Below are 27,717 nucleotides of genomic sequence, written 5' to 3' on the forward strand. Positions count from 1 at the left end.
CAGGGGGTGCCCCAGACCCACTGTCCTCACCCCCACCACAGCACACTCCAGCCAGCCCAGACCCAGCACCCTGCTCACAGCCTAAGCAGGGACCTCCTTCTCTTGGACAAGGATCACAGAGTTCCACTCCCAGGACCAGGGATGAGTCACATCCCCTGAGCAGAGCAGGGGGATCACCCTAAAGGAACAACAGCATGCAAGAGATTTCTGCTTCTTGTCCCTCTTTCCAGACCTCATCCTGCCATGATGCTGGAAGGGATCAAGATTATTTCCCCTCTCTCCTACACATGGCACAGGGCCCCTTCACTTGTCATTGTGCCAAGAGAAGACAGCAATGTAGGAAATTCCCTGGCACTTAATCCCCCCTCACTTTGGGCTCTCCAGGTACAGGTGTCCCTCAAGGTAAGGATGAGCCCAAGACTCTGCTGGGCAGAGTGGGGCCAGGAGGGGAGGCTGGTAGCTACTAGGAAGTACCTTAGCTCTATCCCACCCAAACCCAGCACGGCCCCTCTCTGAGTGTCCTGCAGGTATCTGGAGAGGCTCCTATACCAGTGAGGAAGGTCCCCATTTTCCTCTCTGTACTGTTGAAAAAGCAACAGCGTAGGCTGGGCCTGACGTACAGTTTATTTTGTTTTAAGTTTTCACATCTTCCTTAAAATCTTGTCCAGGGAAATGTGTATGGATGAGCTTTGTTTGGCCAAAAGGGGAACTAGTGCAGTTGCCAGAGTGCTCACTTAGCACATGAGAGGCAGTAGCATTGGTGGCTGCATTCCCCAGTGTTTTTAAGGCCAAGGGTGAAAAGACCAGGTTGGATGAGGGTGCCAATGTGCTGGACCCCAGGAAGGCTCTGTGGAGGGATGTGGACAGGCTGGGTGGATGATGCAAGGCCAGCAGGATGAGGTTCAAGTAGAGCAAGGCCTGGGTCCTGCCCTTGTGTCCCAAGAAGCCCCTGCAGTGGCTCAGGCTGGGGGTAGAGAGGCTGGAAATTTGCCCAGCAGGAAAGGGTGCTGGCTGATCTCAGCCAAACAGGAGCTGGTGTGTGCCCAGCTGGGTAGGGAGGCCAGTGGTCTCCTGGCCTTCTCTGACAGCACTGCTGTGTCCAGCAGGATCAGGAGGGTCGCTTTCCCTCTGTGCAGGGCACTGGGGAGGCCACACCTCAAGTGCTTTGTGCAGATTTCTGGCCCTGTTGAGATGTGCTTATTGAGAGATGCCTCTGCCTGAATTCAGTTGCCAACAAGACCATCTATCCAAATCAACAACAGAGATTTATTTCACTGCCAATGTGGGGTACAGAAAGGGATAGGAAAGAGGAGGGTGAGAAGGAAAGAGGGGGAACTGCAGGGTGGTTGGGGTGCAAATAGAGGGGCTGGGCATGGCAAGATCTGGGGTGGGATGTGGTGGGCTGGAAAAAAGTTGAGGGGGCTGAGGCATGGGGAAGAGCAAGGCTGGGGTGAGGTGAGGAAGAGATTGAACAGACAACAGGCCAAGAAGCTTGGCTCCAGCAGCGTCCCATTGGTCTTCCCTCACTCTATGCTTCTCTGCACTGGGGTCCCGGTTGTTCCTCTCGACGTGAGGACCCCGGGTCGCTCATCCAGTGTTAACACCTTTCTCCAGGCTGTGTTGTTGTTGGTATCCAGGGAGGCATTTTCCTATCTGCCATGTGAAGAGAGAATAGGTTTGCCTTCATTTACATGCAATGCTGAGGCGCAAGGAGCATTTCTCAGCTCTGAATGCAACGTGGGGCAGGTTGGGGATGCACCCTGAAAATGCAGCCCGGGACTTAAGTCAGCTCCTGTGTGACTCTACAAGGCAGTGCTGTCATCCTTTCCCGACCAGGCTGCCTTGCTGGTGGCTTGGGATGAAGGGCAGGGGCAGGCAGCAGCACCTACCTTTGGCAAGTGTTTGCCTTGAGCATCATTCACCCATCGGTGCACCCAGTCTTTTCACCTCCCTGGTGTCGTTGCCTCGGGGACCTGCCGCTGCCCCTGGGAGCTGGGCATCCTCAGGATGAGCCGGCATCTTTGCTGAACGCCCTGGTGCTGGTCCCGGGCTCACTCCTCCAGCTGCCCCCTGAGGCAGCTGGAGGAGAAAAGGCGGCGCAGAGCCCGGCGGGCCCTCTTGGCCATGGAGCGCCATCGCCGTGGGGCCGGGGGCTGCGGGACGGCTGCGCTGCCAGCGGGGCCGGCAGGAACGCTGCGGGCCAGGGGCTGGGCAGGCGCCGGGCAAGCTCCTGCCGGCGCCTCATCCCCGCAGGGCTTTTCCTGGGCAGGGGCGGCCTGGGCACGGCCAGCCTCCGTGCCTGCCGCGTCGGCCTCGTCCGCGGCATCGGCAGGCGCGGCGCAAACCGCAAACACCTTTGCCTCTTCGGGCAGCGCCCTGGGGAGAAGCTCGCTGTGCCCCTTGCCGCAGGGATCGCTCTCCTGAGAAGAAGGTGCTGCCTCTTCGTCTTCTTCTTCTTCTTCTGGTGTGAGAGACAACGGGCTCTCTGCCTCGCTGTCCCTCTCTCCTGCCGCTGCTCTGCCAAGGAGCTTTCCTTCCTCCCACTTTTCCAGGAGCTTGTTTAGAGAAGCATCGCAGGACGGTTCATCACCAGACGCAGAGCGCAGTTGTGCCAGCCGGTCAGGAGGTGCCGTCTCCGTGTCTGTCTCTCCTGCTGAGGCCTTGGTCAAGCCCAAAATGCTGTGCAGGCCCTGGGAGCCTGCAACAAGTTCCAGTGTGAGACTTGAGGCGTCCCTGAGGACACCTCCTTCTTTCTCTTGCCGTGGGAGAAACAAGGCACTCTCTGGCTCTCTGTCCTTCTGTCCTGCTGCTTCTGTGTCAGGGAGCTCCTCTTGCTCCCAGTTTTCCAGGAGCTCCTTTACAAGAGTGTCGCAGGACAGCGAGTCATGAGAGACAGGGCTCAGCTCGGCCAACAACTGGTCAAGGGACACAGGCTCCGAGTGCTGTGGTGTCTCTCCTGTGGCATCTTTGGTCATGCAGGCTGCACTGTGCCTCTCCAAATGGCCTGCAGCAGGCTCCAGGACGGGGCTTAGTGGATCCGTGAGGTTGCTCCTGGAGCTCATGGGGTTTTCTTTGTTGTCCAGGGAGGAGAAGACGGCTCTAAACATCTCTTCATACATTTTGTCTTCCAGCTGCTCCAGCTCCTCCCTCTTTTTACGCAAACGACGCACCAAAGCCGCCTCATCCCCCGGGCACGGCCGCTTACACCTCGCAGTTTGCTTGGCTGGCCAACCAATTCCCTGCGTCTCCTGGCGGGCACTTAACCACTTGGGAGTTCTCAAGGTGGACCTGTTCTCCCGCAGATATGGGCCCAGATCTTTAAAGAGGTCACTGCAAGTAGTGTCCTCATGCCCTAACTGCACCTTTTTGAGCTCCTCAGAGCGCTCCAGGTGCTTCCAAGATGTCTGGGTCGCAGCGCAGAGCAGCGCACCATGTGCGGCTTGCACGGGTGGCAGGCCATGGCCCTGCCCTGCTGCTGGCCCATGCCGTTTGTACAGCAGTGGCTGCCCCTGACGGGGCCGCCCGTGGGCATTCGCCTCCTGCTGCTTCCACATCTTCAGTGTTCCTTGCCAGAAACACTCAGGGGAGCTGCTGCCTCCAGAGAAGCTGCTGCCTCCTCAGAGAGCTGCTCTCCTGGGAGTGGCCACTGCAGGGTGAGGTGGCCCAAAACGTCACAACATGGACCCACTTCACAATGGTCTCTGGGCACGAGGTCCCCGCGGGTCACAAAGGCCTGCTGGGCATGGCCGCCCATGGCCCCAGAGGCCTGGCGGTTTCCATGCCGGTGGCCCTGGTCACAATGGCCTTCTTCAGGCCCTTGCCCCTCGATTTGAGTACACTTGTTCTTCTCTCATTGACCTGCAGCTCTCTTGTCCCACCTTTTGTGATCCGGCCCTAAACATCCCCAAAGAAGCCCTGTACCTTGCCAAAGTGCGATTCCCACCTAGCCCACCATAAGTGCCAGCCTTAAAGAAGGCAGAAATATCATCAGAATGGCCACTGCTTTTAAAGAAAATAAAAGGTCTTTGTTAAAAAAAGATTAGGAACACGGGAGCACCAAGGAAAATACCCCTCTTTAACTGATGTGAGGATGAGGGGAATATGGTCACAAGCATGAAGCAAATGGCTGAGTTACGGAATGCATTCTTTGCCTGGGCCTTCAACAGTCAGATGGGTTATCCTGAGGACCAGCAGTCCCCTGAGCTGGCACACAGGGACAGGGAGCAGACCAGACCCCCTGCAACCCTGGGGGAAGTCTTTAGTGACCTGTGCAGCCACTTAGACACTGCCAAGTCTGTGGGCCTGGCCCTGAGTCCCTCAGGGGTGCTGAGGGAGCCCATGGAAGAGCTGGCTAAGCCTCTCATCGATCCTTTATTTTCTTCATTCCTGGCCAGTTGGGGAGGTCCCAGATGAGTGGAGGTGGCAGTGTGACAGCCATGCCCAAGAAGGGCCTCAGGGAGGATGCGGGGAACTGCAGGCCTGTCAGCCTGACCTCGGGGCCCAGCAAAGCTCTGGAGCAGATCATCGTGAGGGGGATCACAGGGCCCAGAGAGGACAGCTGAGGGATCAGGCCCAGCGAGTGTGGTTGTAGGAAAGGCAGGTCCTGCCTGAGCAACTTGATGTCCCTTGGGCTGTGGATGGTCTGCCTCAGGCCTGAGGGCAAAGCAGGGCACGGAATCTCCCTGGATTTGAGCAAAGCCTTTGACTCCATCTCCCACAGCACAGTCCTGGAAAAGCCGTCAGCCCAGGGCTTGGGCAGGGGCACTCTTTGCTGGGTTAAGAACTGTCAGGATGGCCGCGTCCAAAGAGTGGTGGGGAGTGGTGCCGCATCCAGTGGGTGTCTGGTCACTAGCTGTGTCCCCTGGGCCCAGTCCTGTTTGGTGTCTGTCCTGTGGATGTGGACCAAGGCATGGAGGGTACCCTGAGTAATAAATCTGTGATGAGAACAAGGTGGGTGGGAATGTTGATTTTCTGGAGATTAGGACAGCTCTGGAGGCAGATGTAGCAAGGCTGGCTGGGTGGTGTGAGGCCAGCAGGGTGAGGTTCAAGAAGAGCCAGGTCTTGGTCCTGCCCTTGTGTCCCAAGAAGCCCCTGCTGTGGCCCAGCCTGGGGGCAGAGTGGCTGGAAATCTGCCCAGCAGGAAAGGCCCTGGGGTGCTGGTTGACAGTGGCCAAACATGAGGCAGTGTGTGCCAAAGTGGGCAAAGGGGAGGGTGGTATCGTGGCCTTCTCTGACAGCACTGCTGTGTCCAGCAGGATCAGGGGGGTCGCTGTCCCTCTGTGCAGGGCATTGGAGAGGCCACTCCTTGAGTGGTGTTTCTAGTTTTTGTCCCTTTACGGCAAGATGGTCATTGAACTGCTGAACCATGGCTGGGGACAGGCAATGGCACTGGGAAATCTCTGGAGCACAAGCCCGGGGAGGAGTAGCTGAGGCATCTGTGGGGTCTCAGTGTGGAGGAGAGGAGGCTCAGGTGAGACTTTGTCCCTCTCTACAACTCCCTGAGAGGAGGTTGTAGCCTTGTGGACGTCGGCCTCCTCTTAACTCACAGGCATAGAATCACAGAATCAGCTAGGTTGGAAAAGACCTTGGAGATCATCAAGTCCATCCTGTGAAGAGGACAAGCTGAAATAGCTTCAATTTAGCACCAGGGCAAGTTTAGATTGAGTATTAGGAAGAATTTCTCCATGGAAAGAGTTGCCAAGCACTGAGAGGAGCTGCCCAGGGAGGTGGTGGAGTCCCTTGAGGTGTTTAAGGAAAGACTGGATGTGACACTCAATCCTCTGGTCTACTTAACAAAGGTGGTGATTGGTCACAGGCTGGACTCAAGTCTTGAGGTATTTTCCAGTGTAATCAATTCTGTGATGATTCCATGAAAAATGAACCAAACCCCAGGCAGGCATTGACTTCTCAGAACTGCTGATAGCTGTTCTGAGGAATTTCCTTTAGGAAGAATCACAGATGAAAGCTGTCAAGGAATCTAGAAATCAAATGGGACAAATGAGCTCTTCACTGTAAGTTTACCCATCAGCTGGTGTTTGTGATCTGGCTCCATCCAGCTTTACCCTCTTGTTCGCAATGGTCTGAGAGGTTGATGAGTTTGGATGTGAACTGATTTCTTTGGGAGCTGCTTGTGGCTATTAAATCATAGACTCAGAGGGGATTGGGGAGACCCTCAGCTCTTCAACCCTAGTGATGGCATGAGTGGTGACAGATTCTGTGTGACAGCCACCACGCTTTGTCAGAGCAGAGCCTGGAGCTGGGGACACACACCTGCCCCAGGTATCCCCATTTTGCTCCACCTGTGCTATCTCCTGGGTTACACCTGAACCCTGCAAGTGTCAGGTGAGTTTAGAACCATCTCTGAATTGCAACACCTGCATTCTTGTCAGGCAATGTTTGGCAGTAGCATTTTCGGAAATACTCACAAAGCTCTGGGGTGCAGGTGAGTGTTATGTGCTTTGCACAGCTCAAGGACCAGGTGTCCCTCTGCTCACCTTCCCTACAAACACCACAGGGACACGAGCCACCAACTCTTACTGAAATGTTTATTAAGATTGAACTTCGGAACAACAGATTGGAACACAATGTCTCGTGGAGTAGAATATTTCTAAACTGATTTTTTTTTTTCTTTTCTATGCATAAATGAAAAAAATCAAGATTATACAAAAAGAACAGAAAGTGCAGAACACAATAAAACAGTTCTCATGCAACAATTTTTTTAACCTTTAAACAGAAAATAAGCTCAACAGTGTAGAAATAAAAATCATACATACATTATGCCGTCTACGCACTCAAACATTCATCTGTGACATCACTTTTCTTTATCCCTTTTTCCTCATAAAACAACATTATGTGTTTAACACATGCTTATAAACATTGCTAAACTCAGCAAGAGCTATTATAGTGCCCCAACTTAATAAGTTGATAAAAAAGTAGTTGTCATATGGCCAGTTCACAAAGGAACTAAATATTCACTTTTTTTCTTTTTTTTTTTTTTTTTTAATTTTTTCCCTGCTATGAGATGCCTATATGCAGCTTTCTAGTAATACGAGGCATTTAAAATAAGCTGGTCATTTGGCTACTTAAAGGGCTTAGTGTTCATGTTACATCAGGCAAAACAAATTCACATTGGGAACTGCCAATTTGTTGAGAGAAAAGTCTGGATTTTGGGGTAATTTATTACAATTTGGCTGTCGCTAAGGACTGAGTAGGTTCACAGTAAATAAGGTGACACTGAGTTTGACTAAATGCTCCCAGAGCTTCACCCCAAACTTCCAAATTTAAAAATAAATATGCCAGAACAGGTCAAATTGAACCATGCTCTGCATTTTCCTTAAAATTTGATCAGGTTGCAAGGGCATCAAAAGCCCTTTAATTACAGCAGATGCTCTCTTTTGCATCTGGGGGATGCAAAAGGGGATGTATTTGTCCCTCCTGGGCACCCCTTGTACTCCCAGGGGCGAGGAAAGCTGAGGTGGAAATTCAGGTGAAGCTGCTTGGGTTGAGGAAACAAACCAAATTGGTTTTCCAGGAGGTGATTTTAATTTAAACAACAGGAAAACCTGGAACTCCTTAATGAGCAGATCACTGTGTGTGAGTGCCATGCCAGTAAAAGGAATTGAGGCTTTTGTTTTCTAAGGCAGTTTCTGAACTGCTGAGCCTCAAATTCAAACCCCAGTTGGTGTTTGAGCTGCTGCAGCTCCTTTGGATGCAACATGACAAAGAGAAAACTTTGGGTAGCTCCACTTTTTTCCAAATGACCATATTGTGACGTGCTTTACAAACGTTCAGCTTTGTCTTTTAAGGAAGGAAAACAGCTAAAGGACTCTCTGGAACCATAAAGTTTCTGCAAAGAAAAATAGAATTTGGTATTCCACACAGTCATCAATAACATTTCTGTGCAATATTTGGTGTCCATTACATTTATTTGGCCTATTCAAAGGAAACGAGGACAAAACAGCTGCAAAGAAAACCAACTTCTCTTTCACAACAGACACTTCAGATGCCGAAGCTGCTACATGTGCTTGGAGTATCATGCAGGAGTTCATTTGTTCATTTAAATAGGATACATATTTATAGCTGAGCTTGTCTTGCATTGGACTAGGATAAGGGAAGAACTGGAAGAACTCAGTTGAAAACATAGTGGAGTACAGTGACAGCAACACAGAACCACCAAAGGTATTTTGGCCCGAGCAGTGTGTCTGGAAATGTACAAAACCACAGAGGTACAGACACACACATCCCTAAAAACCCCTAAATCTCAGCAACTGCCTCCTGCGCTTCCCTCCTGCCCAGATGTCCCAGCTCTCCCAGCAACAAAGTGTGACTTTCTCTACCTTTACTCAAAGATGTGACCTCAACCTGCATGGCTGTGAGATCTGGCAGCCAGGAAAATCCTGCTTTTCGTGGTGGACACTGGAGGAAGCCAAGCTCACCCCAGACCAAGGGTAGAGGACATGTTCTTAACAATGGAAGCAAGGTTTTAATGAGGTACCTGGCAAAAAGCACCATGGTTGCTGCTGTCATTCCAAGTGCTGGGGGGTTCAGATCAGGTGGGAAAGGGATAAGAAAGACTCAGTCATTGCCTATGAGGAAAACCTCATGCAGCCTGTTCCATCCTGGGGTCTGAGTGCCACCATTAGCATTGATGTGCTGGTAATATTTCAGAGCCTAGAAAAAGGCTCCAAATGAAAGGGGAAAAGGACATTGGGTGTTTCAAGAGCACAAACCTCCGCTGGATTTACTGGCCTCCTCCCTCCTGATGATGAACAACCTCTGTATTTCCATAACTACTCACAGCCAGCGCCAGCAAAACACCATATTTGTGTTATTAAAAGGCTATTTAGGCAATAAATCTCTATGAAAGTCATCAGACTAGCAGGAAGAGAAACCAAGAGAAACTAAGAAATTATTGCTTCTGGAGTCTGAAATTGCAGTCCACAAACAGCACAGATCTCACTGGACTCGTGGAATAACCCAACAGGGCCAAACCCACACTGCGCCTTTCTGAGGGGTGAAAGTTAAAGCTTCTCTGCTCTCACATGAAACATCTCAAGGATCTGAGCACCAGCAGTGCCTTGTGTCACACATCACTGTAGCAGAACCAGTGTTAAAATTGTTTATAGTACTGAACAACACAGAACTGAACCACTAAACCTTAGTCCTACTAAACTGATGGTCAAATGGAATGACTTCAACTAGTCAGGAATACAAACAAAAAAAAAATATATTAGTTGTCACCAGGAGTAACAAAAAAAGCCACTTAAAACTTCTCTTTCCACAAGCTCTGCAACAAACACACAAAATTATACTACTTTAATTGTGGCAAAAAAAAATCATTTCTGTATGAAAAGATAAGGTAAGGGACAAATGAAGAAATAAATCATTGCCCACTCTACACTGAGCAGTGCTGGGGCTAGAAAGATAACTTTCACATCCAAGGAAAAGCCCTTGGGAGACCTCAGCAGGTGAAGCCAGTGTGGGGGATTCCCAGGCTGGCCCAAGGACAGGAGGAGACGCTTTGGCTGGGGCTCCCCACGTTAATTCTTCCGGCAACACTACAAAAACTTCAGCACATTTACAATGAATAATTATTTCCTTTGCCTTTACCAGGGAGTGAAATCAGCTTCCTGCTGTGGCAGTGTGCGTATTCCTGCATTATGAGTCCCATGAACAACTCCAAACACAGATTTTAACATCCAGTTCTTAGAAATGAAGCCATGCCAAACACTGTCTGTGACAAAACTGGCCCTGCCCTGCCTTTGCTTGAAGCCTCTGGGTTCAAAATGAAAGGTCCTTCCTCCCTCCTTGCCCTTCTCTGGCTGAGAAGGCTCCATAAACATGGGTGAGTTCACTCCCAAAATGGTTTCATGTTCCCTCTGTGGGATCTGAAGTCAGAGGGAGCAGCTACTTGGTCAGTGTGACAGTGCAGTGAAAGAGATCTTGGCTTAGAAAGTGCAATGTGGAGTAATGGAGATTTGACCCATGCTGGTCCGTGGAACCCTTGGAAAAAAGGTAAGGCTGACACCAATCAGAAGATGTAGGTTTTTAAACTGTTGAAGAACCTTTCCAGTAGTAGAGATTAAAATAAGGATTACTTGACAGAGGTTATTTAACCAAAAGCAGAATCTTAAAAGGAGCTTCAAAACTAAAATATTAAAGCCACTTTCAAATGTGTAACTTTCAAATGTGTAACTTACACAAATGCCAGTTCTAGGGTGAAACACAACACTTGTCTCTCACACATGAACATCACCAGAATATATTAAATGTAACTGAGATGATAAAATTCACGGCAGAATTTCTCACAACTGCTTTCTTCAGTAAGGTCTCACACTCTTCAGTAGTATTGCTTCCCTGGCTGAACACAGTTCACAGTACATGTTTTACATGAAAGAATATTCACCATAGAAAAAAAAAAAGACTTCCTCAAGACACTTGGAAAAAGAAATACAACCCCTAAGTCCTGTGTGATTACATGTACTTCAGTGCTCTGTGATGTCACCAGCCTTTTTTAAAAACATTATCACCCTTGATAGCAGAGGTCATAGGCATTGACTGGAAGCCTTCAGAGAAACGCACGGATGCCACCTACAAATACATCCAAACATCCACTTCTCAGAAACATTGACAATTCAAGTAATTCATTAAAAACTGCTTTTCATATTGAAATATAGCTTCTTTGTCTGAATGCCTGGTTTGCAGCATGATTGACACAGGCATTTGCAAGTCTTGGAGGAGGAGTTTGAGGCAGCAGGAATCTCACACCGTGCTGTGTTTGCCTGTCCAGCACACGGATTGATGGCAGCCCAGGGGGCCCAAGCCAAAATCAGTCAACAGCATCACAAACATGTCTTACAAATGACAATCGGAAGTTTGTGAAACACAAGTTTCGAAAGTTGCTTTAAATGGCTGCTGGATAATGATCCAAACCTATTTTAAATCAAGTTAGCATAACTCTTTCAACCTCTTTCCAGGAAAGTATCTTTGCACTGCAGCTGTGTCCTGAATCACAGAAGGGGACATGGAGGATGTGCTGACAACATTGGTATGGCAGCTCAGAAAAGCTCTGGCCTACAATTCCTCCAACACAGGGACTGCAACAGCAACATTTGAATTTTAAGGCCTAAAAACTGTTTCTGACACAGATTTTTATACACCCAGACTATGCCATAAAGTGACGGAGGTAGGCCTTGGGTTCTCCTTGTTGTACTGACCCCGTGCCTTTACCTCGGCTGCTGCATTCCCAGCCAGGAGGTTAAAGGATTGTAAAAAGTGCAATTAATCAATGACTTCCTTTCCCTACGGAAGAGAATCCACACACCCCCTCCCACAGAGCTGACCCCAGAGATGCCCTTTCTCCACGGCAGCTTCATCCAGAGATGATCAGGTTTAAATGCTGAGAAAACCCCCGAATTCACCAGCATGTGAAACTCTCAGCTAAAAATTGTCACAGCGTATTCCAACGACATTCAAAAAATGCAGCACTTGTGATAAAGAAACCTGTGAGTGCTGGTCACCTCTCCCAGCTGCTGCTCCTTCCACTACAGCTGACATCCAGCACCCAGTGTCACCCTCTCCCTACAAGCAGCAGATTTGGGAGTGGTTGTGAATAGTATGACTAAAAGAATTCACGGCAGTTTCTTAGAAACTGCAGTAATTGCTTTTCTTTCCTTGAAAATAATTGCAAGTAAAAGGAGTCTGCAGTAATTGCACTAACAAAAACATGAAGTCTAAAATTAACGTAGCTGTCAGACCAGTAATATCGTGCTCATGAAAAAAATCGATTGATGTCTAAGCATAGTGAAATCTGAAATGTTTAGACAAAAAAATGGCAAGAGACTATAGGTCGAGATAGCTTCCATTTTCTGTTAGTTTAAAAACAGCTGAAAACTTAATTTTTCTAACTGCTAATTGTATACACTGTGAGTCTCATGCAGATTAATAAAACTTATTTGAAATCTAAATGTATTCTTAATAAAAAAGTGTTCAGAAATGACGTTTCTAAGTTGAAGAGAAAGCAATTAGCATCAGAGCGACCTGCTCAAACCTAGAGGAAGGACTACAGAATTTCATTTACATTTTTGCACGAAACTGCCTTTTCTTCTGCAAATTTTAGCTAGAAGTAGTGAAGGTCCTAATTTGCTTTCCTGGAAAAAAAAACCACAACAAAAGTTCTTGATCCTGCACCTTCACTCCTTGGAATGTGAGTGAACAAGCGTCGGCGGCCTCACACGGCTGACTCGCCCTCTGGCTCCGCCGCCGCGGCTCCTTTGCGCGTCAGCTTCAGCACCGTTGGCTTCTCCGCGCCCACGCCGCTGCCCTCGGCTGTCTCTGGAGGACCCAGTCCCTTCGGCTCTTCCTTTGGCTCTTCATTGACTTCAGGGTAAATCACCAAGAAAGTCGCTGTCAAAAAACCCAGGAAGGATCCCACTGAAGCCACCATGGGGATGACCCTGACCGTGCCAACCATGTCCACCACGCCGCCGAGTGCGGAGGCCACCAGGATCTGGGAGATGTAAACCTGACACGACAGGATGGCGCAGTCGATGCCAAACCCTCGCTTCGAGTTCCCAGGGCTGTGGTGGATGTACTGCAAAAAGACAAGAAATGTGGTAGGAGATAAAACTATGGATGAAAGCAATACTTAAACACCAGAACTTTCCTCAAATTTCTCAGCCCCATGGTCAACTTCACATCATCTTTGTGCAGCACCATGACACAACTCCAGAGCAAGAGCCTCCTTATCTGCTCATCAACAGCCTCCTCAGGACCCTGCAGTACGAGGCAGGTATTGACAGGGTCATTTCTAGTCCACATCATCTCCAAGATTAGGTTTTGTAAGAATAACTTTACATGAAATATTTGGTGTCACATAAAACATTAGTTCTATGATCATAAAAAGGAATCTGTCCCAATCGCAATTCAGAAACTTGTAACAAAAGTTCCTCCTGTAATTTGTAATCCAAATGGAACAGTGGAATGACACTGTTGGGAAGTAAAATCATCCTTGTTTCCAGCAGAATTGTTTTGCTTTTTGCATCCCCAAAATTACAGCTGCATTTCCAGACTCACTTCAGAATTGAAGACTGTGAAAAACCTGAGTAACACTACCATATCACATCAAGACAGGAATAACAACTAGATATATAGTACATATTCACTCCAATAATAATTTAATTTCTCTTCATCTGCCATACACACCCAGATTGTTTTATAGGAAAAGCATAGGAAAAAGCAATCATGACCCCCTCTGAGCCAATTCAATGCCAAGACTATCTGATTTCAGCACCAGCTCCTGCTATTTACTATCCATTCAAGCTTTGGCACACATCCCAACCAAGCAGGTATCTTCAATAATGGGATTTAACCAATCTATTTTGCCACCGTGATCTTAAGAGAAACATGGATGTTCTGCCTTGATTCACATATATACTCCAAATATTTCACACACCTGTTTTATCTCATGGTATTGTCCCAAAAGCGCGTAGGGGCAGTAGGAGATGCTCATGGAGACTATTCCCATCGTGCTGATCATTATCATGGTGACGTACACGTTTGGGAACATGGCCATCACTGCAGTGCCAAGGGAAAAACCCAGCGTGCCCAGGATGTAGATCACTTTTATGCTAAGGTCGTAGTTGTCCAAGTATTTCTGCAACAAGGCTGCAGAGAAAAAGGATAAAAAAGGAATCATAGAATGGTTTGAGTTGGAAGGGGCCTTAAAGACTATCCAGTTGCAACCACCCCTGCCATGGGTATGGACACCTTCTACTATCCCAGGTTGCCCCAAGCCCCATCCAACCTGGCCCTGAACACTTTCAGGGATGGGGCAACCACAGCTTATCTTGGCAACCTGTGCCAGAGCCTCACCACCCTCACAGGGAAGAATTTTTTCCCCAGTAACCAATCTAAACCCACTTTTTTCAGTTTGAAACCATTTCCCCTTAAATATCAGTTTACTCACTAAAATTTTAGGGGATTGATGTGGCCATGGCAGCTCTATACCCTGTTTAGGAGGTGGATGCTCATATTTGGGCTGTCTGACCAGCACAGCCCAGATCTCACTGGGAACAGGATGTGTTCCTGCTTCAGAAAGACCCCGTCCCCACAGTACTGAGCTGAGCAGACATGCCTGTTATGTGCTGCAACAGGCAGAATTTACCTTTGGCAAAAACTCTCCATTTCAGAGTCTACTGCAAGCGCAAATTATCTGCAGAATGACTTTCAGAAATACATATTTATAATTTTGATTTAAAAACAGTCTTTGCAGGAACCCTCTTGCATATGCTTAAATCTTCTACCAAGCATGATTTTAGTTTCCTGAAGGCTTGTTAAATGCCACTCAATATCCTTTGATTTCATTTTGTGCTTTATGCCACTTACCATCTGTTCATATTTCCACCTCTACATGTGAAGGACCTTTTTAATATTGATTCTTAAAGAAGTCCTTCCCCTTATGACCACAAGAAATGCTTTTCCAAAATATCCTTTACTTCAAACAAGGAGGTGGATGCCAACTGAAGCAACACTATTTCAGGAGGGCAAGGAGTTGGATGATCTTTGTGGATCCCTTTCATCTCAGAATATTCCATGATTCAGTTTTACCTTAGAAATACACGCATGAGGTGCATTCCACTGTGTGACTGCACAGTCTCTTACCTGAACAAACAGCAGCAGTAGCAGCATAAATCACCAGCCCCCAGCATCCCATCTGAACCCCAGCATTGTAGGCATGCAGCTCAGTTGAGTTCGAAGGGGCCTGCAACAGACACAAACAGCAACACCACTTTGTTGCACTGAGCACATCTCAGAAAGGAGGGACTCTGAGCAGGTCTGCCCATGGGAACTGCTCTCCTACCTTGGGATCGCCCTGGAAGATGACTTGTCCCATGAAATCCGTATAGAACACAGCTTCAGCAATGATGGAAAACCAAGTCAGGAGGTGGCAGACGCACAGCCTCAGCAGCTCCTTGGGCATCTTTAGCATCGACAGCCACAAGAGTCTGACGGTGGTTTCGGTCTCGCCCTCTTCGCTCTCCGTGTCCCCGCTGGAGTTGGTGGTGCCGCTCTGGTTGCGGTGCCGGCAGCGCTGCCGCTGCCGTTTCTGCATGTCATAGATGTCGTTCATGCTGCGCGAGGACTTGATCAGGACGATGGCGTTGGCCCGGCGGAAGCGGTACCGGTGGGAGCCGATCTTGCCGTAGTACGAGAAGGTGTAGGATGGCTGCCGGTAGAACATGTGCCTGCGCCGCCGCATGGAGTTGGAAGTGCTGGATTGCTTCATGCCTATTCTGGCGTGGCCGTTGAGGAACTCTTTTGGTAGGGAGCCGTTGATGTTTGGGACTTTATCTTCATTTAAACGATTATCAAGCAACATTTCCTCCTCCTTTTCATTCTCCCTGAGGAAAGCAGATAGGTGGTTGAGCTTGGACTTCATGATCTCCTGGCTCGTGTTGTGGGGAGTGTTTGGATATGAAGCATCCTGAAAAATGGAGGGTTCGATGTCATGCAGGAAAAGCAGCTCCGATTCAATTTCCAATGTGGCATCAGGCATGTGCAGAACTGAATCACTCTTGCTTCTCACAATGTTCACCTCAAGGAACTCCATATTGAGGTCATGCTCCGACTGAACCTCATCATGGAACATGGAAGCTCCATACGGCTCTTCCTCACTAATTACATTCAGCCGATTCAGAGGGGGGAGACTGCCACTGAATTTGGCACTGGAAAGTGTGTCTCCTTCATCATCGATCCTGTCCTGCTGAGGGTTATATTGCTCTTCTTCAATGCTAAAAAGGTGGAGAGCAACGGAGACAGAGAAAATAATGGCTGCAAAGAAAAAAAGGACTTGCTCTTGAGATTTAAAAATGCTACCCAAGAAGGTCTGTGTCCAGTCCAGCCCTCCTAACATATAACCAATTGCTCCTCCAAGACCTGTGGAACAAAATAAAAATGAGAAGTGAGTTCAGGAAAAATCAATTCAGCCACAACCTGGTCTTCAGGAAGACTGAACAGCTGCCAAAAACATCTCAGCTAACTCCCTACCAGCTGAAAATGCATGGATGTTCAGGGCCATGTCTTGTTCTTCACTGTCCACCACATCCAACAAATAGGCCCGAATTGGCCCTTCGGTTGCATCGGCGCAGAAGTCCAACACCACAACCCCAAGCACCGTGAGAACTATTCCAATGGGCTGCTTGTCCGGGACATCACCAATAGCCAGACCTGGGGAGAAATGGGAGAGGTACCTGAGCATCTCATTTAAAAAGGGTAAACTCCTAAGAACAAGCTTAACACCTTGAGAGAGAGGTGGCCAACATGTTCACTGCAAACACTTCTTTATGGAGCAAAATGGCAATTTCAGCTCTTTGGCACAGCATCATGGAAGGCCTGGGACACGGATGGTTTTTATGTTCTTAAGACTGACATTTATCAAAATGTTATTTTATAAAGCATCTCTTAAGCCTCTGGGAGCACTGAATATTATTTGTATTCCTCCCATGTATTTTCCATCAGATGCTGAAGGCTGTTTTTATAAAAGACAGCCATGGTGGGAGAGGGGAGCATCCAAAATGACATATTTCATCTGTCAGATACATCCACAGGTAACTGCACTGCTGACAGCATTCCTCACACAATGCTTAATGTGCAGTAGTTGCAGGACACCAGGATAAAATGAAATTTAACCCCTTCATTGCTCTCTTTCCTTTTCTTAAACATTCTTATTTTCTAGATAGCTTTTTATAAGCAAAACTTTTAAGGATGAAGCAACATGGATTATTTTGCATTGCAAAAAGCATCAGTCAGCTCCTGTTGACAGCATGAGATGAAATGCTTTTTGTCTACAGAGTAGAATGGCAGCATTAGTGCAGAGCTGGATAATTTGTCATGAGATGAACCAGTGACAAAAGCACGAATTACTCGGATCACAGAGATTTAGAAGTTACACATGCTGGCTGATAAAACCATTAGTGTAACTGATTAAAATGTCTGTGGAAGGAGATGAACTGGCTAAGCCACCAAAAATCATCTAAATCTCAAGCGCTGATTCCTGCATATTGAATCCTCAATTATACCAAGCCTTTTGAAGGCTAAAGAAGTTTATAAGTGTTCTACATTCAGCTGAACCCTACAACAGAAAACACCAACACTGCTTTACAACTGCTGGAAACCAGGAGAGAACAGGAGTTGGGTAAGGTGTTCTCCTGGGACATGGCTGTATCACGACTGGTTCCCCTCTCTATGACTCCTACTGCCAGAGGCCACATTATGAAAGAGGGTCTGATACAGTTTTTGCAGCATCTCCTGTTGTCCCAAACTGCAATTAGGATTGCAAGTAACTGGAGACTGAGGATAGGAAAGTGAAGAAGAAAAATTGACAATATTTTGTGCTGATTTATTAGAAGGCTTCAAAGTCAGCCTATAAACTGAGCCTGAGGTTTGCTTGCCAGTATCAATTGCTTCTGATCTAAACTACTGTATGGAACTGAGAGCTTCTAATCACTGAAAATCTTGTAAGAGGGTTGCAGTCTAACATCTTGCAGACATCTGGAGGAAAAGGAATAAGTCTTGGAGACACAACAACTAAATACAATTGATGACAACTAAATACAATTGATATCAAACCATACAGTCACCCTAGGACAATGCCATATGATAACAATTCAAATAAATAATATTTATTGTTTTGGATAAATTAAAAAAGCACAAACTAAATGTCATCTACTTGAACAGTTTGTCCACTGCAGTTTGCAGAGAATTGAAGCCAATCATATGGCATTCCAGTATGGCTTTAACAGTCTGAGCCAAGGTAACATTCCACTCATTTCCCTCAATTAGTAGACCTGCTTCACAATAGAACTGCATCTAACCCCAAAAAAGAGAGTCAAGAGGATGTTATTAGGTGCTGAGTTTCTTTTGTTTGCATCAGTCCAATCATTTTGTAAACATTTTCCTAAACGTACTTGCTGTCACCTCTCCTACAATAAATTTACAAAGAGATTGTAGATTAAATTTGTAGTAAACTATGTTCAAGGGAAACTATTTTTACCAGCTTTGATGGGGGCTCAGGAAAAATTATTTTCCCACATAGTTTTTGATAAACAAATATTAACTGTGTTCTGGACTTTTTCAATACCGGGTCTAAGAAAAGCACAAGAAAAAGTGAAAAGATAATTTTTGAAATAATGCTGGAAACAGGATGTGTTGCCAGATATGCATTAAAGGGAAAATGGATCACAACAGGAAACATTTCCCTGTGAACAGGTTGCTACAATTTTCCCATGTCAAGGATCGACCAAATTCGTCTCAGCGAGTGCAAACATTATGCTGGCAACCATTGTATTAATAACATTGTTATTAATACCAGTTACAGCTAGCATTGCACAATGCTCAGCACAGTGCTGTAACTCTGAGTTCAAATAATAGCAGGCAAGATGGACAGAGCTCAAGTGCAGGGCTGTGGAGATTTCTAATGATTTTAACATTAAATATGAGGTAAACCCAGTGCAGAACATTATCTTTACTTCCTGTATTAAGATCCCAAAGCAGGTACATTAGCAGGGGATGCATGTAGGGGATTTCCTTGTTATTTACCTATCACAGAGCCATTAAGGAAAAGTGCAACTCCAAAGAGGACACCAATGCAGAGAGCAAGGATAAAAGGCCGCCGGCGGCCCCAGCTCAGCGTGCAGCGGTCACTGGCCGAACCTATGAGTGGAGTGAAGATCAAGCCCAGGATAGGGCTGAGGAACCAAGTGAGGCTGTAGTATTGTTCAGGAAGACCTAAAACGAAGACAAAAATCACAGAAAGTTTATGTGGTACACACCAAACATCTCACTCTATACATAAAGTTTTGTTACAGCATTGAAAATGGTAAATTGAAGGTAATTTATCTACAGTGAATTCTCTCCCAGCTTAAAAACTCATTTAAGATTCTTTAGCAATGGTTAAAAAACAGCTAAGGAAAGCACAGATTGTTTACCTTTCAAATACCCGGGCAATAAGAAGGTAACAATTGGAGTATTTCTGCTACTGAGCCCTCTATTGATTTGTGGAACATAAAACCAAAGATTTTGGGGTCCTTGGAAGCTGCCTGGCTGTCATACACAGATCCCCTGCTCAACAAAGCTTTTAAGATTCAAAATTGAACATTACAGCGGTGCTGCTTCCACCTAAGACCACCCCCACAAAAGGGTTATTAAAGATTTAATGGACTGAGAGTGAAGGACAGAATTTGAATGTCTTATGAAATGTCCCATTTCTAAGCACAAAAATGTTTACTTACAAAAATGAACAACAGACAATAAAAACAACAATTAGCAATTATTCATCAGCTTAGATAAATCTAAGGTTTGCTCATCCCCACTTTGCTTTCTTGAAGAACAGAGATGACTGTTTATAGGATCAGATGGGAAAAACTTAAAATCTACTACATAGCACCTACTAGAAAACAACAACTTGCTAGAAATAATAATTTCTGGAGAAGAAAGACTTTCCAAGCCCTGCTCTCCACATCCCCAGCACGGAGCAGTGGCCTGCAGATGGCAGACTGGCCACAGCAGCAGCCACGCCGGCTCCTCTGGGACCTGCCTCCCACTCGTTTATCAGCACAGGGCAGGTAACACTCGGACACGGTTCTTAGAATAACGTTAAAAACAAAACAATCTATTTCTTGCAGTCCAACTGATGCCAAGACAGAAAAACTCAGTGTCTTTATCCCAGGAAGGAAAACCATTTATTATCCAAATCCATATTTGGTGAGTGCGAGCAGCACTGACCTTTGCTGGCGAGATCAACCTGTACCTTGTGCTCCTCGTTCAGCACACTGAGGCATCCATTACCAAGCAGGATTATACCAATCCCTGCCCAAAATAGCCTCTGATGCAAATTTGGAAGTCTAATCTGCTGCTGTTTAAAGTAGCACCAAATCTTGACTAACAACACTGACTTCTTCCATGAGACAGATCAGATTTTCCCAAGAGTGTTGCATACTCTGTGGTGATACAGAGATTATATTGTGGAAAACAAACCATTTTTTGGCATAAATAATCAATTTCATCATGAGGATTCAAAATCCAGGTCTGAGGCCAAGGTCTGTGTGATTTGACTCAAATTTGGCTAATGAACAAGCTAACAGTGACAGCTGCCCTGATGAGTCCAGAGTTATTAGAAGGGACCTGCCCCTGCTGAAACTTCCCAACCTGTGTTTGCCATGAACCTTGTGTGCCACAGGGAATGGCATCATGGTTCAGCCACCTTTCCTTGTTACAGGCAGCTGCAGGCCTGCAGTGTGTTTTAATGTGTATTACTCCACATCAGTACTTACCATGGAACTGTTGATTCCTTTTGCACAGGATTTAGATCCTTAGGAAAGGGCTGTTTGTACAGGTGGCACCATGTTCACATCATCATTTAAATCACTATCTCCTGCTTAGCTTTTCCTGCTCTTTGGTGATGTCTTGGCTGACATGGAATTATTAGCTGAGACATAACTCTGTGTGTGTTTGCATATTACACCCAAAGCTCTTGTTCAAGAAGCCACAGTGCCTCCAGACTGCAGCATTTATTTGCACCATCCAGCTTCTCTTCATGAACACTATCCTCATCAAAGATGCAAGTCAGAAAGCCAGCAATTCAAGCAGAAGTGCAAGGAAAACTTCCATCCCCCTGTCTTTTAACACTCTCTTTAACTTCACCAGGTTCAACAGCTTCCCAAGCACACAAGCAGGTTCAGGCACCTCTTGTTTAACTGACACCTCACCTGCTCCAAGATGTTGACACTTATCAGTGCCTGAGCTGGCTTAATGATGGGGAAGAGGAAACATTTAGTTCAAGGCAAGTAAAACTAAAGGCTGGGCGTGATTCATTTAGGGTGAGTGATTTTTCTGCAGCACACAGAAGAAATGGCAATGTGTAAATACTCATCCCATTTAGCCTGCACAGAGCTATCCTGGGAGCAGTGGTTAAGCACCCAACGTTGCTACTGTGTGAGGCCAAGTCCCTGCAGAGTCTGCTTCAAACACAGTGAGAGGCTGCCGCTCAACCAATGTCATGGATCTTTACTGCAGTGATCACCAACATCTGGAATAACTTTATGGTGTTTCACTGCACAAAGGCTGTGTGTTGAAAGCAGACATTTCTTTTCTGAATTATGTTGTGACTTGTGAGTTATGAGCTGGGACGTCTCAATCGAGCTCATCCATCAGTAAACACTTGTGAGACACTGGGACGGTTTTGCAGTAAATCATAGTGAGCCATTAAATAAACACAGAGGTGAAGGCTGGCAAGAGCTCTGTCATCAGCCTAACAAGCCTCATCACATATGTGAATAAACAATCAAATAGACATATTTAAGTAAAAGGGACACAAAGAGATTCTCTTTTAATAATCCAAGATCCATTGAGACAAACAATTTGTTTTCATGGAGACTGTGAGCAGAAACAACAAGGAAACACTGATAGATCAGGGACAAGCAATAGAAGTGTAAATCAGGGACACCAAGGGTTGGCACAGTTCACTGTCCCTCTGTCTTTGAGGCCACCACTTTGTCTCCAGTCTGCAATGACACTTCTCTGTGGTGTCTTAACAAAAAAAAAAAAAGTTCTGGAAACTCACAAACCATTTGAAAGGATGATTTGAAATTATTTCTGCAGAGAACTAAAATCTGTTTACAAATATTTCTCCTTCAACTGTAAAACCTGCACATTTCCAAACTGGACGGATAGTGTTTTTAATGCTTTATAGCCACAGCTAACTGTCATAAAAATGTCCTAAAATTATTTAAAAAACATTCAGTACCTGACTTCAAGTACTTTCAAGATCAACTTTGCATGTAATAACTCAAAATCAGATTAAGGTCTGGTTTGATTTTACAGGTCAATAAAAGGAAGGAAAAAAGGTTTTTTACCCAACCTTTGATGCATGACTAAAATTAATGAGTTTTATCTTTCCATGTGTGAGTCAGAGGAGAGAGACTGAAATGCTTTCTTGAGAAGAATTTATTTTTACTTATAGCAAAGGGTGATCTTCCTAACATCTAAGTACTATAAATAAAAGCCTAAATCTAAATATTTACAGTGAAAATGGCTTACTTTGCAGAAGACATGAATCTCAGTGATTTCAGAACAGAGCCATGGATGTAGCTTTTATGGAAGGGTAAAAAGAACACTTGAAATCCCAAGAACATTATGTTTCAATATTCTTTTTTCGAAAAACCACTTTGATTTTTTTTTATTGAACTACTCATTAGCAGCCAAAATATCTATCTTTAGAAAAAGAGGCCATGATAAAAATCTATACAAGAATTAACAGCCCTATGCCAAGAAAAATGGAAGAATTTCTAAAAAGCTTTGAGTGCTCCCCCAAGTAAACAGGAAAGGGATAACTTTCAAGTGAAACACAAGCCATTCCCATAGATTGGGTAATGGCAGGAATCACTGACATGAGCACAACCTGCTTTCTCTCTTGCTGGAGAAGCCATGCCAAGGGACTGCTTCCATAAGCTAAATGCCAGGGCCCTGATAAATTGCATTCCAAGAGTAAGCCAGCAGTTTATCAAGTCATCATGTGTGTATTACATACAGTTATGCAGAATTCCAAACTGTTACCATTTATTAAGTGATGTGTATGGCTTTACTTAAGTATGTAAACTGTGAGTTTGTCACAACAGAATGTAGTTGGTTACTCAAGTGGAAAACAACTGAGTGGGGTTAGAGAAGACTCCTGGTGGGAAGTGGGTGCACATGAAAACTAAAAGCAGTACAGGAGAAAATTAATCTGCTGTTGGGAGAATTTCCTCCTCAACCTGACAGACTCCTCACTGGAGCAACACAGGCAGACAGAGCAATCATTGTAGCAATGGGAAGGAAAGTGAATTATCCAGAGTTTCCTTTTGTGTTTGCTTTCTAGATCTGAAAGTTGAGATGTGTAATTTATAAACTCAGTCTGCCCAGTGAACCAAAACTCTGAAGCACTCTAGTGCCCAGAAGAGTCTTCTTTCTCTGTACAGATTTAGGTGTCATCTCTGATGTCTGTGCTCAGCACTGTTGCCGGGAGATCAGACTTTTTTAAAGCTCACAGCCATGTTCTACCAGGAGTTTTCCAGGAAAGAGCTTTCTGAGGCACTGAGCACAACCTCCACTGTCCCATGAAGTGAGACTTCAAAAGGTACCTCACAGATGCTCTTCCTAAAATTCACCCTTCATGCTGGCAGAGTCTGCAGAACCTTCATCGTTTCAACAGTACCTTGCTTTAGTGCTAGACATTTTTATATAAATGAGAACATTCCAGCCAGACAAGGAGAACTCCAACCCTGAAATACTATTCTTCCCTTAAAAGAGGCTGTTCTGGTTTTAGTATCTTGAATATCTGCTTACATGATATGTGTATTTAGGTTGGCGTGTGCGATTTAGCAGGAAAAGCAAAAAAAAAAAAAAAAAAAAGACTCAAAATAGAAATACTTTACGAAATTGTGTGTGTATATGTGTGTGTGTCTGTGTTTAAACAACAGAAACCCCCCTAAGTCTTCCAGAAGTTTTCTGGCTCACAAGAATGAGCTCCAAATATGAAACTTTATAAAAGTTCTGTCTGCAAGGGTGTTACAAAGATAAGGAAAGTAACTGCGTATCCTAATGGTTCCTTACTCCGTATATGTATGCTGCTAAACCTACAGAATGTCACCATTTTATGCAATATTTTTAAATGGGAAGACAGTTCAGAAGGCAGCTGAGGCAGGAAAGACAACAATAAGCAGAAATGTAGAGACAGAGGGAATGTTTTGACACCAAGAAGTTCCTTCTGACGCCCCCATCAGTGGCAAGGACTCAGCTGGGGGGGGTATTTTAAATAAACTTGGCTATGGTTACGTGCTGGGCCAGCAGCCCTGCAGCATCCAGTCTCTGACGTGCACAACAGATGCACGGATGCTGGCTTGGACTGGATTTCAAGGCAGCACAGCCATGAGATTGTCATCCATTTGACACCCTGTCCACAACCTCTTGCAGCCAGAAGTGAAATGTCCCAACTGCTGAGAGCTGCTGCATCCCCCTAGAACAGGCCACAGCTCAGCTGGGACTGATTTTGTATGGCCAAGAGTGGTTCCACGCAGCATATGCCTTTACCAAAGGCTGCTGAGATACACATGCAGACTCAAAGGCCAAAGCAGCTGCATCCCATTACCAGTTTAATGCTGTTCCTTTATTTTGTCTGTAATTTTCCACCTCCACACTTGCCTTGCCAGGTAGCAGCTCTTACAGCAAACCACCATCCAGCAACTTGGAAAAGCAGCCTGGTGGCCTCACGGGGGAGGAATAATAACTGGAGGATTATTATTTAGCCTTTTACTGACAGCTAATCTGAGGAAACACCGAGGAGGGAAAAAACATATTGGATAAACAAGGTTAGTATTTGTGGCATGAACTGAATGTGGAGCAGGTCACAAGGCAGACTCAGAAGTCTCATACAAATCAGTGAGAAAAAGAGCAAAACACAACAACAGCTTCTGTTAGGAACGGCGACTGCCACTGAGACCCTTGTAATATGGCATTTCCCAGCCAGCTACAAACAAACAGGACACTGGCTTCTAGTAAATAAGGGTTTGTTTTTTCCCAGACAAAAAAAGTGCCCAACAATAGTGGGACCAGCACTGCTCACGGTTCACAGGAAATGCTCACTGTGTCACCATCAGTCTAAGGGCTGCGTGAGGTCACAAGTTACATGGAAGAAAGATTAAGTCACATGCAGCAGTTTCTATTCAAAATCTCTTTTTGATAAGTTCTATTGGGGGAAAAATAGTTCTTTATAAGCTTAACAATAAGATCTGATATGGGAATAGGATGCTATGGTCCTATTTTCATTTGTTAGAAATCATCACCTAGAGATTTGTTTATACACTTTAAATAAACACCATACAAATTTCTGAATGAACACAAGAAGCTGTCATGCTCTGCAAATGCTTTCTATTCCACAATTTCATCCTTGTATAAAATACTGCATGCTGCTAAAAATATTTCACATTGATCTGTTTAAAACTGCATTGCTTATACAATCTGCTTTGTTTAGACTATTTTTAAGGAGTGCACCAAGCAGAACGAATCCTTGTCAAAAAGCTGTGGAAAAGTTTGAATTCTGGTATTTGTTTTTCATCTTATACATAAAACTTATAGGAACCACTGCAAACTGAATCAGTTTAGCTTTGAACGATCTATATGAGGAGTAGGGGTTTCAGAACAGTTTCATAAATTCAGCCACATATGCATTCCCTTATATTTAAAATGAAAATACAGACTTGCCACTTCATTTTAAAATGAAAATACAGACTTGTGTCTCCCAGAGAAACTGCAAACCAGCTGCAATGCCTGTTTTGACACCATGAAACTTTGACCATATATTCTTTGCTTCTTGCTATCTCCCTTCAGATTTTAGAACTTTTAATGGCTTAGAGTGGGACCCTGAGCTGCCAAGAGAAACCATAACCTGAGCCAACATATGTTGAACCAATGCACTGGAATAGGCCTGACTGGTGTTCTGAGCACTACTGAGGCACGGTCAGCACTTGTACATAGAGTTTGTTGCACCCAGGAGAAACCACATTCTAACTTCTGGATTGAAACAGGAACTCTGGCCAACAGGGAAGGGGTAAAAAAAAGCAAAGTAATTTCTCCTAGTGTCCATTACCACGATCTGAGCAGCGAGAGTACAAGCTTTTAAGAAGGAGATAATTTTAAGTACTTCTTGAAATCAGAGTCTGGCAGCACATGAGACGAGACAGCCTCTAATTTGCAGCCCTAATGCAACAGTATCTTACAGCTGCTGGGGTGAGAAGAAATGAAGCTTATACAGGACTTGATTTTTAGATGAAAAATTTGCTTTTCATTCAATGACTCCTGCCCAACCTGTATAAGGTACCTGCTCAAGCCAAGCACTAGTTCAGAACCTGCTTGGAAGAAGCAGCAAGTAGCACAACACCGATGAAAATTTGACCAATACTTGTGATCACAGGGCTTAGTTCAGTTGCAAGAGAGCAGGTGGAAGAACTCAGAACAAAACTGTGAGGTTTTTCATTATTGCTTAGCTTCCTACATTGAAATGATTGCCCAGCAAGCTGTCAGGCACTTTGATTCGCTCAGTGTCTCAGGAACAACCTACTGTATAAACAGCATCTCAAAACTGTGGCTTCAATTTTCCCACTGGTAAAATTCACATCCTGAAATTCCTCTTGTGCCTGTCGAATCAGAGCTCTTGTGCTTAGCCTGCAACATTCACAAGCTGTCAGCACATTATCCCCATCTCACAGGCAAGAGTACGTGCGCTCTGCAAGCCAAACACTGCGGGAACACAAATGTCACCCACTTGCAGGAAGTCTCTCCTCTCCCTCATCCCCCTGCTGTAAGGCCTTGTTAGCAGGGATGGCTGCACAAGGGCTGGGATGCTGAGCTCTCAGCTCACTCAGCTGCTCTGTTACTGCTCTAGAGGATATACAGGGCTGCATCCTCTGTGCAAACAAGGAATTTTTTGTGGGACACAAGACTGGAGGGATAAAGTACAATTTCTCCATTGGATGGGGTTATGGGCACTGAGGAGAGGGGTAATCAAGAGAACAATAATTAATAGGAATATTGCAGAGACATAAAAAAACTTGCACTGCAAAAACTTGATATCCAAGGGCAAAAAGCAGAAAATTCTTTCCAGAACTACCAGCAGAAATCAGACTATTCTCCACCCTGGAATAGTTAGGAAAAACACAGAGGACCAAAGAGACACTTTGCAGGGGAGAGGACGGGGGCACTGTCTGCCTTCTAAAATAGGTACTTGCTTACTGCATTGCTGTGATATTCAAAGCTTCTACAGCACATTCAGGCCTTTAAAATGCACCCACATTTCTGCTTTAGTCACACCCTATCATAAGGACAGGACCCAAGAGAAAATCTGCATCTACGTTAGAGACATAGGAACAAATAATTAATAGGAAAATTAAAATGATATTAGGTTAGAGATGTAGGAAAACTTAAAACTTCTATTTCAAATTTTAGATTTCCTTAGGAGTTGGATGCAAATAAGTCAACACTGTTACAGCAGAATTAACTCCCCAAAATTTGGAAACTGTTTCATGCCATGACTAGAGCCATCCATTTTGAAAGACCAGCTAAACTGGTAATAAAGCCCTTGCTCTTCAACAACTTCAGTACAGAAATATTAGTGTGGTGTTTCACACAGAGAGTTATGGAAGTGTTTTGAATCTGCAGAAGAGTAATATCTCCTTCTGGCAAAACTATTCTGCCTTTTGAAACTCCCTATGCAATAGGGAGTTGCTGCATGCCAGCAGCAACCACGGTGGGTTAAATAACACTTCTGGAAAATGGAATTAAGGAAATAAGTGACAGGTCTCTTAAAGGATTTCATCATCCAGCTCTCTGGTTTTCTGTCTCTGCTCAATTATTGCTTCTCAACCTCCTACAACTGTCCTCCCCTTCTCATATTTGGCAGCTGTGGGAGTCATCGGTGTTTCATTAAGCTCTGCTGCTGCACGGCTGTTCTGCCAAAGTTGTAGAAAGGTTTGTGTGGCTTTCCTGACAACTTCTGGTTTATAACCCAGTTTTATGATGCTGTGTCAGGAAAGAGAAGCGTATGTTAAGAGAAGTGAGCCAAAGGTATGTGTGGAAGGGGGAGAGGGGAAGCAAAAGCCTGGGAACAGCTGAGGTCTGAGGAATCAGAGA

At 45.4% G+C, this 27,717-nt stretch overlaps 1 protein-coding gene and 1 long non-coding RNA gene across 3 annotated transcripts in view; both read right to left on the bottom strand.

The window, feature by feature from the left end:
- Nucleotides 1-1,246: 1,246 nt before the first annotated feature.
- Nucleotides 1,247-2,048, bottom strand: LOC128816127 (uncharacterized). The gene is made up of 2 exons (XR_008439799.1): nucleotides 1,890-2,048; nucleotides 1,247-1,653 (listed from the first exon to the last, which is right to left on the bottom strand). It is a non-coding gene; the product is annotated as an uncharacterized LOC128816127 (long non-coding RNA).
- A 4,927-nt stretch (nucleotides 2,049-6,975) lies between these two features.
- The window catches only part of SLC45A4 (solute carrier family 45 member 4), a 62,078-nt gene continuing 41,336 nt past the window's right edge, over nucleotides 6,976-27,717 (bottom strand). For both annotated transcript variants that reach the window (XM_053974624.1, XM_053974630.1), the window contains exons 3-8: nucleotides 18,598-18,786; nucleotides 16,048-16,227; nucleotides 14,861-15,936; nucleotides 14,662-14,761; nucleotides 13,454-13,665; nucleotides 6,976-12,592 (exon numbers count right to left, since the gene is read on the bottom strand). In XM_053974624.1, coding sequence (XP_053830599.1) covers nucleotides 12,230-12,592; nucleotides 13,454-13,665; nucleotides 14,662-14,761; nucleotides 14,861-15,936; nucleotides 16,048-16,227; nucleotides 18,598-18,786 — 2,120 coding nt within the window. In that variant the 3' untranslated portion in view covers nucleotides 6,976-12,229. The remainder of the gene's footprint in view (nucleotides 12,593-13,453; nucleotides 13,666-14,661; nucleotides 14,762-14,860; nucleotides 15,937-16,047; nucleotides 16,228-18,597; nucleotides 18,787-27,717) is intronic.

This window comes from Vidua macroura, chromosome 1 (genome assembly GCF_024509145.1).
Source record: "Vidua macroura isolate BioBank_ID:100142 chromosome 1, ASM2450914v1, whole genome shotgun sequence".
In the NCBI taxonomy this organism is placed as follows: Eukaryota; Metazoa; Chordata; class Aves; order Passeriformes; family Viduidae; genus Vidua; species Vidua macroura.